This window comes from Brachycentrus maculatus, unplaced genomic scaffold (assembly GCF_059751285.1).
Source record: "Brachycentrus maculatus isolate JH-2025_06_01 unplaced genomic scaffold, ASM5975128v1 h1tg000374l, whole genome shotgun sequence".
Classification (NCBI taxonomy): domain Eukaryota; kingdom Metazoa; phylum Arthropoda; class Insecta; order Trichoptera; family Brachycentridae; genus Brachycentrus; species Brachycentrus maculatus.
Window position 1 is genome coordinate 956,468 of NW_028281123.1, and position 20,703 is coordinate 977,170.

At 34.8% G+C, this 20,703-nt stretch overlaps 1 protein-coding gene across 2 annotated transcripts in view; it reads left to right on the plus strand.

The window, feature by feature from the left end:
- LOC148303291 (protein Skeletor, isoforms B/C-like) overlaps positions 1 to 20,482 on the plus strand; it is a 95,526-nt gene extending 75,044 nt beyond the window's left edge. For both annotated transcript variants that reach the window (XM_088270231.1, XM_088270230.1), the window contains exons 5-14: positions 887 to 1,105; positions 4,537 to 4,737; positions 8,181 to 8,273; positions 9,927 to 10,170; positions 13,021 to 13,229; positions 14,967 to 15,108; positions 15,232 to 15,355; positions 17,464 to 17,594; positions 18,688 to 18,851; positions 19,383 to 20,482. In XM_088270231.1, coding sequence (XP_088126357.1) covers positions 887 to 1,105; positions 4,537 to 4,737; positions 8,181 to 8,273; positions 9,927 to 10,170; positions 13,021 to 13,229; positions 14,967 to 15,108; positions 15,232 to 15,355; positions 17,464 to 17,594; positions 18,688 to 18,851; positions 19,383 to 19,559 — 1,704 coding nt within the window. In that variant the 3' untranslated portion in view covers positions 19,560 to 20,482. The remainder of the gene's footprint in view (positions 1 to 886; positions 1,106 to 4,536; positions 4,738 to 8,180; positions 8,274 to 9,926; positions 10,171 to 13,020; positions 13,230 to 14,966; positions 15,109 to 15,231; positions 15,356 to 17,463; positions 17,595 to 18,687; positions 18,852 to 19,382) is intronic.
- The last annotated feature ends 221 nt before the right edge of the window (positions 20,483 to 20,703 follow it).

Below are 20,703 nucleotides of genomic sequence, written 5' to 3' on the forward strand. Positions count from 1 at the left end.
CTCTGCGGCGAAATGGCATGATGGTTAGTTAGTTAGTAACATATTATATTTTATTTCGAGAAATAAAAATACTTTGTGTTCTGATCCACTCACATTTTTATTGACCAACTAGTTTCGGCAACAACCTGTTGCCCTCTTCAGGGTTTCATTTATTACTAAATATATATATAAAAAGAAACAGTGTACAAGTTGTTGGGTTTTAAAACCACATCTTATCTAATAATCATTCGTTCAATTTTGAAGATGGGATAGAAATTTTGCATTGTAATAACAGAACTAGTCAAATTAATAATTTAGAGGTGTTAGAAATAAAAAAAAGCAGTTAAACAAAAATGAAATATAATTAACAACCAAATAAACGTTAGTCAAAGTCACATTTTTAACATTTTTCCCATAAAATCAAACCCAACCTAAGCAGAGTTATCCCCTTCCTTGCTCTTACCCCTCCTTAAAACACCATTACCCCCACCCCTGCCCTTTTGAAACCCAACAACTTGTACACTGTTTCTTTTTATATATATTTAGTAATAAATGAAACCCTGAAGAGGGCAACAGGTTGTTACCGAAACTAGTTGGTTAATAAAAATGTGAGTGGATAAGAAATAAAAATACACAAAGTATTTTTATTTCTCGAAATAATATATCAATATGATCCACAAAGTTAATGCTTTCAATATTTGAAACAACATATTATATTACCTGAAATTTACGGGTTGACGGAAATATTTACCTATTGTTCAATAAGTCATTTCAAAAGTCCTGTAACCTTATATATTCTGCGCGCGCCTTCTATATCTGACAACTCCCTTGTTTTCCAAGCTATGGAGTTATAACGACATAATATAGTGAAGGAGTTTGTCTTATGATACGTTTTTTCCATTTCTAGGTGGACTTCGGGGAGGTGTTCATCCCGCCGGGTCTGGACCCGCCGCGCGCGCGCGTGCTGCCCGAGCTGAAGCGACTCGCGCACGGCCTGCGCTCGGGCAACGTGAGCGTGCTGGACGCGCGCACCTTCTACATCCCCAACCTGCACTACGACGGCGCCGGCCCGGACGCCTACTTCTGGGTGGGCACCGGCAGCGAGCCCAATCCCTACGGCACCAAGGTGAGGACCCTCGGAACACCTCTTGGGATGGTTGACATCTCAATATAGATGAAGAAGAATGTGGGAGTCTTAGTATTTACAGAAGATGTTGGACGGCGAGTCTAGTTTTGTGAAATTAACACAATTGCTCCAAATTTTGATTGCCTGTGCTCAGTTAAGTAGGTTCACATTTTGCATTAAACATAATATGGTAAATATGTTACCATAATATGGTCCGCCTCCGTAGTGCAATGGTCAGCATGCTCTGCTACCGTTCTGTAGGTCCCGGGTTCGTTTCCCAAGGGGGGTAAAATAAATATAAGTTATTTTTTCACTGTTATATTTATTCAATATTACCCTGGACTGGTACCTGAAGCGGAGGGCTGATCACCTTTCCTTCATGCGTAAACGATCAAGATAACACTGCGTTTATATGACGCAGTGCCCTATGCACCATTGGGGTGCGGATAAGGGTTTTAATAATTTATAATATGGTAAATATGCACCTCTGAAATTTCTTAATTTGGTAGGTGTACCTTTAATAGAAAAGGTTTAAGGAACACTGCCCTACGGGACCAAGGTGCAAACCTTGGGAACACCTCATGGGAATTTTAATTTAAAATTTTCACTGGACGATTGATGATTATAAATTTCTAGCCTTTAAATAACATAACTTGCTCATTAACTACCACGCAGCAGGGGTACAGGAATAGAACGCTACACCAATCTGTCTTTACAAAAAAAAATCGTCTCTTCCGCATTCATATTTTAATTATATTGTATAATATGTTTTCGGGGGTTTTTCAGTATGTAAAATAATCCGAGATTCGGATCTTGCATATAAATAAAAGGGTATCTTGCTAAATAAAAGCTTTTCTCAATACAATATAGATGACTGTTGTGAACTCATATGAACTGTGTTGTGAGATTAATGATATATGTAGATTTCTCCTAGGAGTTCCAAAAGTTGAGTAGCTTGGTTGTCAACTATGGGTAAAATGGTGAATGTATCACGCGTGTAAAGTGATCACTTAACCATCCTATGACGGGTCGTAATCCCCGTAAATACCCAAACTTCCATATATCTCAACATAGATGAAGAAAATTTTTAAGATGTCAAAATGTTAAAAAAAAAACCCTTAAGAAACCCAAATGTGTGGATAAAACTACAGCAGTTAAACATTATATTATTTAATTTCATCCTTGAATTATATCTTTCTTTTTTATTTATTGCCTGATAACATTTGTGTGACAATGATTCAAGAGAACACTTCGTTTTTTACCACTTGAATTTTATTATAGACTACATGTTTCAGAAGTTAAACTTCCATCATTCAGGTCTGTATAGTAACTCAAATATAAAATATAAAGTTGTTCTATAAATAAGAAGAGGGGAAAGTAAGGGGAAGGGGTTAGTCAAGGGACGGAGTTTGAAAACAAAGGAAAAATGGAAAGCAATGGTGAAGAATTTTGAAACAATATATTATTTAATAAATTATTATTAGAATTCAGGTTTTTTTGGATTTCTAAATTTTCAAGAAGAGAATCAAACCATGGAACCCGACATTTTGGAAGAAGAGATTCGAAATGCACTGAAAAAACTAAAATGCAACAAGTCCCCCGGCAATGACTGCATACAGGCCGAGCTTCTAAAAGAACTAGGGGATAAGGGCATAAAAACAGTGCTGGATCTCTGCAACCTCATATGGAGAACGGGAACATGGCCTCAGGAATGGGCTGAATCTGTTTTCATTCCTCTTCACAAAAAAGGCTCATCCAAAAAGTGTGAAAACTATAGGACAATAGCACTTATCTCTCACACCAGCAAGATAATGCTATATGTTCTAAAAGCACGATTACACAGTTACATTGGATGGCAAATACCAAAGGAACAAGCTGGTTTTGTGAAAGGAAGAGGAACAAGAGAGCAGATCCTCAACATCCGCCAAGTGATCGAAAAAAGCCGAGAGTTCCTGACGCCAACAGTTTTATGCTTTATCGATTACAAAAAAGCTTTCGACTGCGTTAAGTGGGAACATCTGTGGAAAGTACTCATGGAGATGGGAGTCCCATCCCATTTGATAAAACTCATCCATGGACTTTATGCCCAAAGTAAGGCAATCGTAAGAATCAATGGCATAAACACTGCAAGCTTCCCCACTGAGAAAGGTGTAAGACAGGGATGCATACTCTCCCCTGACCTGTTTAACATCTATGGGGAATACATCATGCGCAGGGCTCTCTACGAATGGAATGGAGGAGTGTCCATTGGTGGCGTAAAGCTGTCCAATATACGATATGCGGACGACACAACACTTCTGGCCAAAGACCCAAAAGAGATGGTAGATCTCCTTAAACGAGTAGAGATTGAGAGCAAGGCACTGGGACTAGAGATTAACCAAAGCAAGACCAAGATCATGATCATAGATCGATCTAAGAAGTTTGGTGATCTCGGGAACTCACTGGAAGGTTTAGAGATAATAAACGAGTTCCAGTTCCTTGGATCTCAAATCAGCAATGAAGGAACTTGTGAAGGAGAGATTAGACGTCGTATCGCCATCGCCAAAAGTGCCATGTCTAAGCTAGACAAAATTTGGAAAGACCGGGGTGTGAGTAACTACACCAAGATGAAGCTTGTCAGGAGCTTGGTCCACTCCATTTTTCTCTATGCTGCTGAAACATGGACTATAAAAGCAGCAGAAAGGAGAAAAATTGATGCCTTCGAAATGTGGTGTTGGAGGCGCATGCTCCGAATTCCATGGACAGCTAGACGCACCAATGAGTCCATTCGCCAGGAACTACGCTTGGATGGCTTGTCTCTGGCCAATATCTGTACCCGACGGATTCTCCAGTTCTTTGGACACGTTGCGCGTGGCAACGAGGATAGCCTGGAACGCCTAGTTGTGATCGGTAGCCTGGAGGGAAAGAGAGGGAGAGGAAGATCCCCCACACGATGGACCGATCAAATTAAGGCAGCAGCAGGCACCTCAGTGGTTGGAGCGCTACGTGCAGCGCAGTCAAGGGATAACTGGAGAAGAGTCATTGCTTCTGCAAGGGTCACAACCCTCAGCAATGAGGATTAAGACGGAGAAGAAGAAATTTTCAAGATAATTCATAATAATTTATTAAATAATATATTGTTTCAAAATTCTTCACCATTGCTTTCCATTTTTCCTTTGTTTTCAAACTCCGTCCCTTGACTTCCCCTTACTTTCCCCTCTCCTTATTTATAGAACAATTTTATATTTTATATTTTAGTTATTATACAGACCTGAATGATGGAAGTTTAACTTCTGAAACATATAGTCTATAATAAAACTCAAGTGGTAAAAAACGAAGTGTTTTCTTTAATCATTGTAACATGTCTTACCACAAAGTTAATGCCGAAACAATAAACAACATTTGTGTGATTGAAAAAGCATTTTTAGTTAAAAATACATCCTTCTTCATAGGTCCCTAACGAGATGGGTTCTCTGGAGCCGCTCCGAGGGTACCAGGGTGAGGACATCGAGCTACAACTCCCAGGAAACCTGACAGCCCACGAGATAGACTGGCTCGCCGTGTGGTGCGTGCAGTACCGACACAACTTCGGCCACGTCGTCATACCCAAGGACCTAGACGTGCCTCCAGCCTTGGGCCAGACCAAAATAACGGTAACTCTACAATATTTCGCTGAAGCAAGTAAGCAAGAAAAATACGCTAGATCGAAGATGTCGTTAATGTATGGAAGTGAAACATGGAGTTGGCAAAAGAAGGATGAAAGTAGACTGAATTCAGTCGAAATGCGATCTCTCAGGAATATTTAACAATCTATAAGGAAGGAATGCAAAGCTGAGACAAGCATTATGGATAAAATTAAGAAAGGTGTGTTGAGATGGTTTGGAAATGTAGAACAAACGAGTGAGGAAAGAATGGTAAAACAAATTTATGGGGTGAATGTTATTGGAAAAAGCAGAAGGAAGACCGAGAAAAACTTGGCACGATTGATCGTACTTGAGTATGTGAAATACTTGAAAGTGCTCAGGTTAGGAGTCGAAACAATCGGCGGGCATGTATGAGGAGATGCATGAACGTGGAAGAGGCGAAGAATGTTTGCAAGGACAGAGTGGTGTAGCGTTATATTCTCTTTGCCTACCCCTGCGGAGTGGCGTGGCGTGATGGTTATCCAGACTCCCCCACATTGATCTGCTCGGTCAACCTCCTTATTATTTTTTGACATCTCATCAAAGATGAAGAAGAATATGGAAGTCTGGGCATTTACGGGGCTGACGACCGTCTTAGGCTGGTTTAAGTGATCACTTTACACACGTGTAACATTCACCAATTCTACCCATTATTGACAACCACACTATTCAAATTCTTGGAAGTTCTATATAAATATGAACCAATTTAGAACTTCCAAGAATTTGAATAGTGTGGTTGTCAATAATGGGTAGAATTGGTGAATGTTACACGCGTATAAAGTGATCCCCGTAAATGCCTAGACTTCCATATTCTTCTTCATCTTTGATGAGATGTCAAAAAATAACATGAAAATAACTTCTGTAATTGGAGATAATCCAGATTTTGTGAACAAGTATTCGGACACACTTAAAATGTTGTAAATATCTTATAATTTTGTTTCAATATCCTGATTTCAGACATGTTTTGTAAATCCAATGCAAAATTTCCAAAATTTATTTTTACTGTTTGTGAAAAATCCTTTCAGATTGGAAAAAAAACACAAAACAGTCCTCGACGAAAACATAAGCCTGGTGGAAAAACTAAAAAACGTAAAATGAATAATCAAAGAAGTCCTAGCCATGATTTTAGACATTTTGTTTGGGATACTATTGAATTTTAACAAAAAATACTGTGTATGGTATATATTATTGGTGTTTAAACTGAGATGAACCATCTGTTTTTTATACGAAGAGAAGATGGAAGTCTGGGCATTCTTTGTATTTGGCTAGCTTAAGTGATCACTTCATACACTTGTATAACTTTTATCATTCTACCCATTTTCGAACATCCATAATGCATTAATTTTGAAGAGAAAAATACAGAAAATAATAAATTACTTAAGTTTTTTCTTTATATTACAAACAAAAATTTAAATTTTTCCTCTCCTTTGATATGTCTGCCATAATGGATACAGCCTCCATGGTGGTACAATCCGGTAAGAAAATAATTATTTTAAAAAAAACACCTTCACACTTGTAGTCACTTTATTTTAATATTATTTAAACAATATTATTTAAACCTCTGGGTAATTCTTACACTAAGTGACAGCTGCGTCGCACAGGGCCTAGCGCCCATATAACCCTAGATTACGGGGTATTTGTAAAATTTACGACGGACATTCAATCTGTGAGGGGGACCGAAACAACACATGTTAATAATAGAGTAGTGATAACTAGCACGTATCTTAATTTTTTGAAGGTATTTTATGTTTTATTTTATATACATATTGCTCACTCCTTTCAACAACGTCATATCGCTCGCTCCTTTCAAGAACGTCATAAATCAAAAATCGACAATTTTCAGTTGCACATGTTTTCGGAATGCCCAAAAAATGTACTATATCCCAGCAAAAGCGGCATATTTTTAACTTAATATTTACCCGTTACAGGGCAGAAAGTGTTTTTTTGCATTTTGAAGAAAAGGTATTGTTTAATTGTTTTTTCAAATATACTAAATATTTTTCAAATGGAGAAAAAACCTTCAGCTTTTACCTAAAAAGATCTGTTGCACAGTAAAAAGTTCAAAAAGTGGCTTCATATTTATTTTAAATATATTGTATTATAATATTTAACATTAAAAACGCTCTCCTGAAAAATCAAGTATTTTGATTTATGACGTTCTTGAAAGGAGTGAGCGATATATCAAAAAACTTGATTTTTCAGGACATCGTTTTTAAAGTTGAAAAATATAATATATAAGTATTCTAAATAAATATCAAGCCACTGATTGAACTTTTTACTGTGCAACAGATCTTTTTAAGTAAAACCAAATGTTTTTTCTCCATTTGAAAAATATTAAGTATATTTAATAAAAAAATTATAACAATACCTTTTCTTCAAAATGTAAAACAACACTTTCTGCCCTGTAGCCGGTAAATATTAAGTTAAAAATATGCCGCTCTTGCTAGGATAAAGTACATTTTCTGGGCATTCCGAAAATATGCACAACTGAAAATTGATGATTTTTGACATATGACATGGTTGAAACGTTTTGCACGTGTTACACTTATATTTAAATGTTTTTAGTATTTTTTTTGGTTAAATGTAGGTCTTATTTAATTACTAATCTTCTTGTACACAATAAATGCACATTGGCACTCTTATTGCTAAGAAGCAATATCTTTCAACCAACTAAATTTATACCTGGGTTTCCTAAAAATATATCAATGTGGAGTCACAATACATACATATATGTAATACATAACATCCCGTCATTCAATTTTTGACTCAATCTATAACGCTTCTTCTTTTTTACATTATTCGCGATCATTGTTTAGCTGCAGTTTTCATATTTTTTGTTTATTTTATACATTGACACATCACAATTTTTGCAAAAAAAAATCATTTAAAATGTTTTTTTCAATATCCCCAATTTATACGCTCCCTCTATTTAGGTTTTTGTATGCAAACGTGATTTTCACAAAAAACAAATAAAATTAAAACATTTTTTTTAATACCCCGCATTAACATTTTCCCTCCATTCAAGTTTTTATTTTCAATTCCCTTAAAAAACCTAAAATAGGGGTTTCATTGTGTAAATTATAATTATACACGTATTAATTTTGATGTGTTACTTGAGCCCAGTACAAAAAAAAATAAAGATCTGTGTTTGGTCTACAATACTGAATGTATGGACATGATTCATTGTTTCCCTGACAGGTGACACTTATTGTCACGATACATTCATTATTGTAGACCAAATACAGATTTAAATCCATTTTTGTACTGGGCTCAAGTAACACATCAAAGTTCAAGTAGCCCCGTTCTACGGTATATGTATATGATTGGAAATACACTGCAAGTCCGGTGGTGATGATTTTCTTTATGATCAACTGAAGTGTTGAAGTATGTAATATGATGTGATGCATTTTCAGACTAGCTCCACCATGAAGCCCACAAGCTCCGTGACCAAGTCCAACTGCCGTGAGCTCCTCGACCAGCGGCTGCAGGTGCAATGGGAAGTGCAGGTAATACAATGCATCTCACATCTCCTTCAAACATTATGTCAAGTCCTAGATAAAATTTGTTTCATTAGTACTAAGAGACATAAACAAAAAATGCACTTAATATTCAAAAGAAAACACTTGGAAGACCACTTTTGAGTTTACTAATGTAAACATAACAAGAACTACATATTACAAATATTTATATAAAAGCGAAAGCATTCACAAGTGCTCTTACATATGCATATTCATTTAACTGGGTTCTTAACAACTAATGAATTATAATATGAACTCATAGAAACCATTAAGAATTCCAGTAGTGATCATGTCTTTAAGAACAGTGTCCGTCGATGGTTGCTTCTCATTGGAAGGGACAAGGTAGAAAGTGAGTTAATTGAAGTCCATGTGTAATTATTTTATTGTAAAACCTTTATACTGTAAATTGTTATTGTATCTATTGTAAGTAATGTATATAATCTAATAATTAAAAAAACAAATAAAAATAAATAAATAAATTGCATTAACTTGTAAGTATTTCGGCTCAACACAGGCCATGCCTAAAGAGCCGTAATACATATAGTAAAAAAAAATGCATGTAGCTATGAAATAAATAGTGAATTGAGTTTATATATAATTAATTTTAGAATCCTACGTTTAATTAATTCAAATAGTTCAGTTGTTATTTTAACCGTATTGTTTAATTATCTGCGCGAATCAATAATTAATTATCTATCTAATTCATTATTTATCCCTTTTTTATTTTAATTTCACTTGGTAAATACCATTATTTCTTAAAATCCGTAGTGATATTCATTCAGATGCATTCCGCGTCATTTTCAAACACCGTTCGAACTGTAAAATAATCCAAAATGCATCAAAACACGTATCACAACATATTTTAATAAAAATTGGTATTAACTTAGTAAAACTTAAATTGAAAATGAATATAATTAAAGTATAACTTTGTTTTAAAATCACTATAAATATTTTATTATAACTTAATTATAATGTCTACCGGTTTCGAAGCAAACGCTTCCTTTTCAAGACTTATCTTGAAAAAGAAGCGGTCAGCTTTGAAACCGGTAGACATTATAATTAGGTTATAATAAAATATTTGTAGTAATTTTAAAACAAAGTAACATTGTAATTATAAAATGGAAAATCACAAAGTCAAATATAAATTTAAAAAAAATGGAAAGATATTGCTCACTCCTTTCAACGACGTCATATATCAAAAATCGTCAATTTTCAGTTGTGCATGTTTTCGGAATGCCCAGAAAATGTACTAAATGCCAGCAAAAGCGGCATATTTTTAACATAATATTAACCCGCTACAGGGCAGAAAGTGTTGTTTTTGCATTTTGAAGAAAGGGTATTGTTTAATTATGTTTTTAAATGAAGAAAAATCATTCAGGTTTTACCTAAAAAGATCTGTTGCACAGTAAAAAGTTCAATAAGTGGCTTGATATTTATTTTTAATACATTTTACTATATTTTTAAACTTTAAAAACGATATCCTGAAAAATCAAGTCTTTTGATATATGACGTTGATGAAAGGAGTGAGCGATATGTGAAAGTGACTTCTGAATCACAAAGTGACAAAGTCACAAAGTGACAAGTATCAACAATTGATGAAAAGTAACTTTATCTATGGTGTTTGTTATCTTTATTGTCCAGGGTGACTCCGTTGAGATCGAGTTGTCATCCCGCATACTGCCACACCACTACATGAGTTTCGGGATCAGCGGCAGCACTGAGAGGCCCTCCATGATCGGGTCAGACCTGGTCGTGGCCTACTGGGACGCAGAGTCCGGCGAGGGCCGCGTAGCCGACTACTTCGTGAGTCACGCCGCTCAGTGCGACGGGAAGGAAGGAGTCTGTCCGGACGCTAGAGCTGGAGGAAGCAACGACGTGGCATTGGGTTAGTCAAAATTTATGTTTTTAATATTGAAAGCATTAACTTTGTGGATTTTTTTATTTTAAATTCTTTTGCATTACATGACATATATTCAAATACAAAAAAATATTAATAAAACATAAATATAAATACAAAACAAGATCCCACAAAGACATGGCCTGTGTGTGGGTATACAATATAATTTAGTCATAGTAAAGGGTATAAGAGAATAGGTATTATAAGTAGAACTAGAATAATAGTTTTAATATAAAATGATATTTTATTTCTCAAAATAATATATGTAGTTAAAATTTATTCACAACATTTTGAGTGTGTTCAGATACTCGTTCACAAATTTGGGTTTTCTCCACTTTCAAAATAAATAAAAAATCATTTTGACCGCAGATAATGTCTTCATCATCTAGGTTCTCTATGAAAAATTATAAATAATAACACATGTTTTTTACCACTTGAGTATTATGTTTAATTACAACATTTTGAGTGTGTCCAAATACTTGTTCACAAAATCTGGATTATCTCCAATTACAGGAGTTATTTTCATATTATTTTTTAACATCTCATCAAAGATGAAGAAGAAGTCTGGGCATTTACGGGGCTGACGACCATCATAGGCTGGTTTAAGTGATCACTTTACACACGTGTAACATTCACCAATTCTACCCATTATCATTAAGAATTTGAGTAGTGTGGTTGTCAATAATGGGTAGAATTGGTGAGTGTTACACGTGTGTAAAGTGATCACTTAAACCAGCCTATGACGGTCGTCAGCCCCGTAAATGCCCAGACTTCCATATTCTTCTTCATTTTTGATGAGATGTTAAAAAAAATATTATGTTTAATTTTTAACTGTTAGTTTAACTAGTTGACTAGTAACCAACAAGTTTGACCAGTTTTACGACTAGTTTATATTCAAACCCAAAGATGGAAGCATCTGTAGCTTCTGAAACTAGTCGTTAAAAATCAAATATAATACTCAAGGGGTAAAAAACAAGTGTTTTTATTTATAATTTAATTATGTCCTACCACAAAGTGAATGCCCAAACAATAAATAACAAGTCTGGGTATTTAATAATAATAAATAATAAAACCCTTATTCGCACCCCAACGGTGCATAGGGCACTGTGTCATATTAACGCAGTGTTATCTTAATCGTTTACACATGAAGGAAAGGTGATCAGCCCTCCGCTTCAGGTACCAGTCCATGGTAATATTGAATAAATATTACAGTGAAAAAATTATTATATTTATTTTACCCCCCTTGGGAATCGAACCCGGGACCTCCAGAATGGTAGCCGAGCGTGCTGACCATTACACTACGGAGGCGGACAAATGGGTATTTACAGGCATTAAAAAGTGATCTTTTGACAAACTGACATAGGTTGGTTTAAGTGATCACTCTTTACGCTTTAAGAGATCACTTTGTAAGCCGTGTAAGTACCCAAACATCCACATTCCTTTTCATCTATGTTGAGATGTCAAAATCTAAAAATATCTCATATAATAATTGGAGTAACTAACTTAATTACAAATCTATTAATAGTATAGAAAAAAATTTTAAATGCTCAGAAAAAACAGTGAGTGAAATAAAAAATAAGACATTTTTCACATCTTAACATAGATGAAGGATATGGAAGACTGGATATTTACAGGGCTTATGACCTATCGTTGGATTGTTAAGTGATCACTTTACATACATGCAACATTCATCATTTACCCCGTCATTGACAACCACACTACTCAAATTTTCGGAATTCCTAGATATTTTGATCAATCTCATGACACACTACAAATGACTTCGCAACAGTCATCTTTGTTAGATTGAGAAAAGAAAGCTACGTAAATAAATGAGAAACCATGTTGTTTTTTTTTGTTTTTTTTTTGCACACATTTATGTATTTTATTTATTGTTTCGGCATTAACTTTGTGGTAAGACATGTTACAATGATTAAAGAAAACACTTGTTTTTTACCACTTGAGTTTTATTATAGACTACATGTTTCAGAAGTTAAACTTCCATCATTCAGGTCTGTATAATGACTAATATAGAACAATTTTATATTTTATATTATATTTTATATTTTTTATATTTTATATTATATTCTATTTTATATTTTGCCATTATATTATATTATATTTTATTCATTCAGGTCTGTATAATGACTAAAATATAAAATATAAAATTGTTCTACAAATAAGGAGAGGGAGATTCTATATATGATAAAACTCAAGTGGTAAAAAACAAGTGTTTTCTTTAATCATATTTATGTATGTAATAATAATATTTATTTTAATATTTAGAATATTTTGATTTTTTTGCAGAGACCCACCAAGCCACCTTGTGTGTCTTGTCGGTGGAGTTCTTTTTTTATACATTTTTCATTGTTTTTAACGATTTTAACCTAATATACACACAAAAAAAAGAGAAAAAAAAAATTATGTAAACATTTTTTGTCCGCCTCCGTAGTGTAATGGTCAGCACGCTCGGCTACCGTTCTGGAGGTCCCGGGTTCGATTCCTAAGGGGGGTAAAATAAAATATAAGTTATTTTTTCACTGCAATATTTATTCAATATTACCATGGACTGGTACCTGAAGAGGAGGGCTGATCACCTTTCCTTCATGTGTAAACGATCAAGATAACACTGCGTTCATATGACACAGTGCCCTATGCACCATTGGGGTGCGGATAAGGGTTTTATTATATTATTTTTTAAGGCTTTTCTCAGGATATGTATAAAAATAGTCTGAGGTTCGGATCTTGCATAAAAGGGCCTCTGCTAAATAAAATCTTTTCTCAAAATATTGGAAAATGCTGACATTTTAATCCCATTTTAAATTACCGAATCGTTTGCAGTCTCTTCATCAAGAATCGATGGCATAACGAAGATCGTCTACCGCAGAAAGCTGGCAGCCAAGGATGACTCCATGGACAAGTCTATACCGACGGACTCTAAGGTCATGGTTATAGCTGCGCTGGGTCCAATCAACTCTAGGGGAGAAGCTAACGCTCATTCTATACCTGACAAAACTACTAAGAGCGAACAAATACATTTTGGATCCAAGGTAAATAAAACCATTTTTTTTATCCAAATTCATTAAAACAATATTAACGTGATCACTGCAGTTCAAATCAGTTGTTCTTCTTCTTCTTCTTCTTCTTCTTCTTTTAGGACTAGGTCCTGTCATTCTCGGGTCGCTCCTGGGAGGTGGAAGACCAGCTATCCTTCCATCGTTTAGGTGGTCTTCCTGGGGGTCTGATCCCGCCTATGCTACTGTCCACCCTCACCACTCGATCCGAACTCGCTCTTCTCACATGATCTCTCCAGAAACGTCTTCTTTCTCTTCCCCATCGCACAACATCTTCAACATCGCAGATTTTTCTTATATCTGAGTTTCTAACTCTGTCGCGAAGTGTTAGGCCTGCAATGGGTCGTAGAGTCTTCATTTCCGATATCCTAAGAAGGCTTTTTGTTCTCGCGGTGTCGGCTCTTGTTTCCGTGTCGTATGTCAAGATCGGTCTTACGCAGGTTTTGTAGATCCTCTTTCAGCATGTATTTGTTTCTCCATACAAAATTTTTTAAGCATCCAGCTACAGCAGAGGCCTTATTTGCTTGCTCTCTTACCTCCTTGTAGAGGTTATTGCTGCTGGACACTTCGACACCCAAATACTTGAATTGCATAACTTGCTTTATGATTTCATTATTGATTGCAAGTTTGCATCGTATTGGGTGTCTCGAAGTGACCATGTTCCTTGTTTTGTTAATGGAGATTTTCATGTTATATTTTTGAGATGAAAGGTGGAATCTATAAAGCAGCCTCTGGAGATCATCTTCGGAATTAGCAATAAGAACAGCGTCATCTGCATAGCATATTATGTCAATATTTTTATCCCCTATGGTGTAGCCCAGCCCTAATTCTTTGACATCTTCAATTATCTTATCCATGATAATATTGAATAGGAAAGGGCTAAGACTGTCTCCTTGCCTGATGCCGACTGCGGCTGGGATTTCCTTTGAGAGATCATTTCCCACTCTTATGCGCATTTTATTCTCAGTATTTTGATTCCTAATTGCTTTAAATCAGTTGTATGGTTATGAATTATTTTATTTATTATTTTTTGTCTCCACTTATCGTAAACCATATTTTTTTTTAGTACAAGAACAAATGTTACATAATTACTACAAAAAACAACAATATTAATTCAAATTATAACTTCGCGGGTTGTGGTCCCGAGGTTAGTGTCGCGGGCTCTTGAGTCAGAGTTTCTAGGTTCGAACCCACTGTACCACAATTTAATACCTATTTCTAATAATGAGTCGCTTAGGCTCACAGATATAGTAAGAAATTGAAGTATTTTTGTGAATAATAAAAACACAAATATTTCTCTTTTTTAATCAAAATAATTAATCAAGTTAACATATATCAAGTGCTCTATACACTATATGCAGTGGCGTGCACAGATAATTAATTAGGTACTACTTACTAAGGTAGGCAGTAAAAGGTAGGTAGTAAGGTAAGGTACTACTAAGTAAGGTAGAGTAGGTACTGGTTGCATTTTTATGTCACATGGGTAAGTTAGGAAAGGCACTGATTTTCTGCCTAAATGGAATGCACACCCTCTGCATATGGTTGCAGATAAAGGTCGAAGAACAAGACTGTCAGGAACTGTTATAGTGCTGAATAATTTTACCCATACTTTGGGAAAAATGCCGAAGCAAGATTTACACTAAAGACTATTTGTATGATGTTTTTCATTAAATAATAATGGAATAATTTTGTAAACTTTGATGATTTTTCTAGGATGACAACACGTGCCAGGGATTGGCGTCTCTCCCCACATCGGGAGTGAAGGTGTGGCCGTCTCGCATCATATCCGGAGAGACTTCCTTCAATGTGAGGATTGGCCCGACTGGGGGCCAGAGGGGTTACACACCGCTAACTGGTGAGATGACAAAACCATCCTATAACCGAAAAGCGCTGATCCATTAACTCAATCTCCGCATTTCAAATCAGTGGCAAAATAAAGATTTTGTTGTATTTATTTTATTCAACGTTTTTGTTTCAGGAATTCCATCTTGGGGCATAGCTTGGTACATTAACGACCTTCTGATTCCGGAACTGTACGTGGAAAGAGGACAGACTTACCAGTTTATTGTGGAAGGAGGAGATGACATTACTTATCCAGCCAAGTAATATATATATATATATATATATATATATATATATATATATATATATATATATATATATATATATATATATATATATATATATATATATATATATATATATATATATATATAATTTATATTTGAAGCACTAACTTTGTGATTTTCCATCTAATAATCAAAATGTAACTTTGTTTTAAAACACTATAAATTTATAGTGATTTTAAAACAAAGTTACATTTTAATAAGTAATATATTGTAACAGCCGTCGTGTTTGTTAGTAAAAAATACTTAAGGTTTACTATTTCACAACTCCAGCGCAATACGATTTTATGTATGATCTACATTGGTCTCGATACAGGGAAGAAGTGCGGGTTGCCAACGGTTGTTTTCCAATACACATGCTCCACACAACATGGCGGGTATCCATTGGCTGACATCATTCCCCACTCCTTGATATCAATGTTGCCATGTTACAATATATTTATAACCCTGAGTTTATTTGTATATAAATTTGATAACTCATCATACCACATTGTATTGATTTCAAACCTCATTTACCTTACAAAATATCAGATATTGTAAATGAACTTTTTACGACAAAATTTGATCTATGAATGTTATTGACTGCATTGAATGATCAAACTCATTTATTTTATTTTATTTTATTTAAAGGAATAACCTGCAAAGCCTCTATTTTTAAGATTTGTCTGCAGGTAGGAAAGTAAGGGTAGGGAAGGTAAATGTGAAAAACAACCAAATAATTGTTGTACAAATACCAAATACAAAACAAAAAAACAACCAAACAAACCAATCGAAAATAAATCATTCTTGAATTTATTTTGCAATTGGCGGGAATCGAACCTGCAAAGCTATTTTTGCAGTCGAGCCTCTACCCAACCATGCTACAGCACCTGTCATAGGTCGCCAAAGCATGGCTTGGGAGCCCCATGCGGCTCTTTGACCTTTTAAGTGCGGCTCAGGCACAAATATCTACGGGAAGGCTCTTCGACACTACGTATTCACGCAATCAATATTTTTAAGCATAAACCTTATTAAAAGCAAACTGAGAAATTGCCTTACTGACACGAATCTGGAAACGTGCTAAAAATAACAATATACAAACCTGACTTGATCAAACAGCAAGGACATTATTCGCAATACATAAGTAGCGCTTTTATGAATACCTTACTTTTCAAAGATTTTTAGTCAAAGAATAAGTACTTATTAACACATTTTGGATGGGTGTTTTTACGCCTGTGGATCGCTGGCTACGGGATTTGTTAATAATATACATACAGTTAAGATCTTAACAAAGAGATTGGAACATAATATTCACATAAAAACATAAATAATTCCTTCTTTTCTGACTTTGAAATGACGCCGGTGCAGAAGGAAAAATACCCTTCTCGTCCTTCAGCATCAATCGACCGAACGGGTAGTAAAATACCTTTCCCGTCCGAAGTGTGTTAAGTGAGAAATCAAGTTTTATTGCGAGTAACCATAATTGAATAAAGGTTTAATTAAATTAATTAGAGTGTACTAGAATTGCAAACAGATTTAACTCTTGAGAATAATTTTATTATACTTCTTCTTCATCTTTTTCTAGATCCTAAGGATCTGTTTGTGCCTCCGCTTATAGCTCTTGGGATGTTGACTCCCAGCTGTCTTTCCACCTTTTTGGAGGTCTGCCTGGGGGTCTGCGTCTTTCGGGGATTCCTTGAAGGGCGATACGTGGAAGTCTGTCATCTGACATTCTGTTTACATGATCATTCCAGTATCGCCTTCGTTGTCATCCCCACCTCACGATATCCTCCGTCTTACACATGCTCCGGATGTCGGTATTTCTTACTTGGTCTCGCAATGTGTTTCCGGTTATGGATCGGAGAGTCTTGATCTCGGAGGTTCGAAGTCGAGATTTTGTTCTAGAAGTATCTGCTCTTGCCTCAATCCCATAAGTGGCTATTGGTCGAACACATGTTTTGTATATTTTCATTGTACTTTCTATTCTCATGTGTTTGTTCCTCCACACCGAGTTTCCGAGAAAAAAATTAATTGTCGTAATGTGCTTACATATTTATCTAATAAGTTTGTCGACCACTGACCTAACTGGATTGTAATGTATATAGGTATCACCCATTCTACATCTGCGACTCTCCAGAAGGTGGATTTGGGCAGAAATCGGAGTTGGAACGGAGAAGACAAAGGGTGTTTGCGGGAGTGGCTTATGATTCTGAGGGATATGCATATCCGACAGCAGGTTGGTTAATAAATTACTTCAATCATTTTATGATTACAATTAGTTTTATACTATATTATTATAAAATATACCCACATGGTATGCCTATTACGGTTTTTTTTTCATTCATTAATTGATTTGACCGTCACTTTTTGGATCTATCCATTTTTAATTAAAATTTCATACCATGTTTGAAAATAATGCAGAATGCGTCAAAACTTTTTTCGCAATAGATTTTAAGAAACTTGTATTTTTTGTTTATATTTTAAAAAAACATATAAATTAATGCGTGTACCATGAGATGATGAGAAACAAAATGTAGACAGAAATTTATAAATATGTATGTAATTAATAGTCAACACTTGGCATTGATCAGAAGTCTTTTAAACAGTTGCCAGTTTATCCCTCACGTGACTCGGGCAAGGAGTTTGTGTCGCATTGATGAGTCCGAGTGCTGCTCGGGTAAATCGTATTCCAACTTGGTGGTAATAATTAGCCCGAGCCATATATATTTATGTATTTGTTTTTATTGACTAAGCCGAGCAGTTAGTCCTGTTTTGAGTTGTTTGGTTTCCTTGATGATTTCCTGCACCAACAAATTTTCTCGCCAATATTTGACTGTGAAGTAGTTGAAGAAAATGTTTCGTAAACTTGTAACAGTGTAATAAGGTAGCTAATTCAATTGTTTGATAAAATTTTGTTTCGAAACATTACATTGGTAACCAAATCTTTATAAACAACTCTGTAATGATTAATAATATATATAGTTCTTTGTACATACTTTTTTATTATTTCTGATCAATTTTAACATAATATACATAATAAAACAAGAAAAACATATATAAAATTATAACAATTTTTCCAATATTGATCATTTACCCATCTCTTTAGCTCATATTTCTGTTTGCTTTCTTTTCTCCGCCGCTAATAAATTAAATATGAAAGGAGTTATTTATCAAAGTGTTTACTCTTGGGACCATCAACCCTTTGATGTGGGTACAGCTGGTATCATAGTCGTGTACTGGAGAATTTTTATACTTTTTGCTAGTTTGTTAGTTACTTTTTGTACTATGGCACAGATTTTACCTCCAATGATAAAGCTTCCTGTTTGTAGCGGGCCGTTACTGTGAATGGACACACAAAGACATCGATCGCTCTATGGAATCTGAAACCTTCGAGGAGTACACAAAGACCCTGGAACTAAAGTGCGGAAATGGAGAACCAGCCATCCTAAACTGGACTGTAGCGGAAGAAACTCCAGATCTCCTTTACTATCAAGTAAGATATCAATTTTCTCTTTTCATTATATTAATTGTCCGCCTCCGTAGTGTAATGATCAGCACGCTCAGCTACCATTCTGGAGGTCCCGGGCTCGATTCCCAGGGAGGGGTCACATAAATATAAATGATTTTTTCACTCTAATATTTATTCAAAATTATCCTGGACTTGGTACCTGAAGCGGAAGGCTGATCACTTTTCCTTCATGTGTCAAAGATCTAGATAGCACTGTGTCAATAAATATAAATTATTTTTTCACTCTAATATTTATTCAATATTACCCTGGACTGGTACCTGAAGCGGAAGGCTGATCAGTTTTTCTTCAAGTGTTAAAGGTCTAGATAGCACTGTGTCAATATGATGCAGTGCCCAATGTACTATCGGCTACCATAAGGGTTTGAAGATAATAAGTTTGAAGAATATCCAAAACCAAACCTAGTATCATCTCCATATCTCGCCTTGTAAATGCGAATATCTCTCCCCGTAACATCATTATGTTTGTAAATCATACAGAAATTTATTTTTTTGCAGTGTTACACGCATAACAACTTGGGATTCAAGATCCACGTGGTCGATCAGGGAGTCAATCTGGAGAGAAATGATCTAGGAACAAATGCGGCGAGTACTTGGGCCCGGAGCCAGCCGTGTTGGGTGACTTGGCTCACCGCTCTGACAATAATACTCACAGTCACCGAACCCTGTAGATAAGACAAATGTCAAATAAGATTTTATATATTTCTTATTGATACTTGAATATGTAAATTTTCGCTACTCTAAATGATATTTTGATCCTGAACATTGTATTTTTTGTATTTTTGTGACGGACAACGGTTTGAGAAAGTTGTACATACACACACACACACACACGCATACATAATACACACTAGAAATAGTGGTATTTACCAAGTAAAAAATTATAGAAAAAGACCATAAGACAAATAACAGTATATAAGATGCAAAATGAAGGGAAATTAAACATTTATATGTAAGCACATACATACACACGCAAATATGCGTTTCTGTTAAAATTTTTACCTTTTCACTAGAAGTCCATACAAAAAAAATTGATATTTAAAATCAATATTTTCTAATAAATTACCGACACTTGTGGTATGCAACCTGATTGCTTATGTTAAATGAAATTTCCAAAGACAATAATTAGAAATTTGAAAATACTCTGTAATTTGCGCGCTTAGTCTATGCCTTCATTCATTTTTTATGTTCGGGTTAATACTATTTAATTTATGAATTAAATGTTAAATCAAACACTGATTTTACGCGTCTACTAAGTTGTATTTCATTATGAAAATGGCGAAAACTAGGCGAAAAAAAATCACAAAATTGATTTTTATTTGTTTTTTTAACAATAAAATACAACTTAGTAGACTCAAAAAATCAGTGTTTGATTTAATATCTAATACGTACATTAAAATGGAGTTCATCTATAAATAAATACTATTTATGTAACTTTTTGAATTCCTAAAAAAATATAATTTTTTCTACGAATGTATGAAACAAATGATAAATGGTCACAATGGCGGTTGAAGATGTGTAACATAACATAACGAATCACTAGCAGAGTAAACACAATAATGGATAATTGATAATCTATTTAAAAATTGAAAAGAAAATCTTTCTCAAATCGTTGGTAAGGGAGTTATCTTGTAAGTACTTTTTGAAAAAAATTCGTCAATGTGATTTGAATTGTAACTAACAAGTAAGGTTTTGAAAATATATTATATTTAAGCTGTTAAGGTGATCTGAGAGTTAAATTATAATGGCCCTTTGGGCACTTGTAATTAAAAATGACTAAGGAATTATCAGTACATAATAATATCCTGTTCTATTAGAA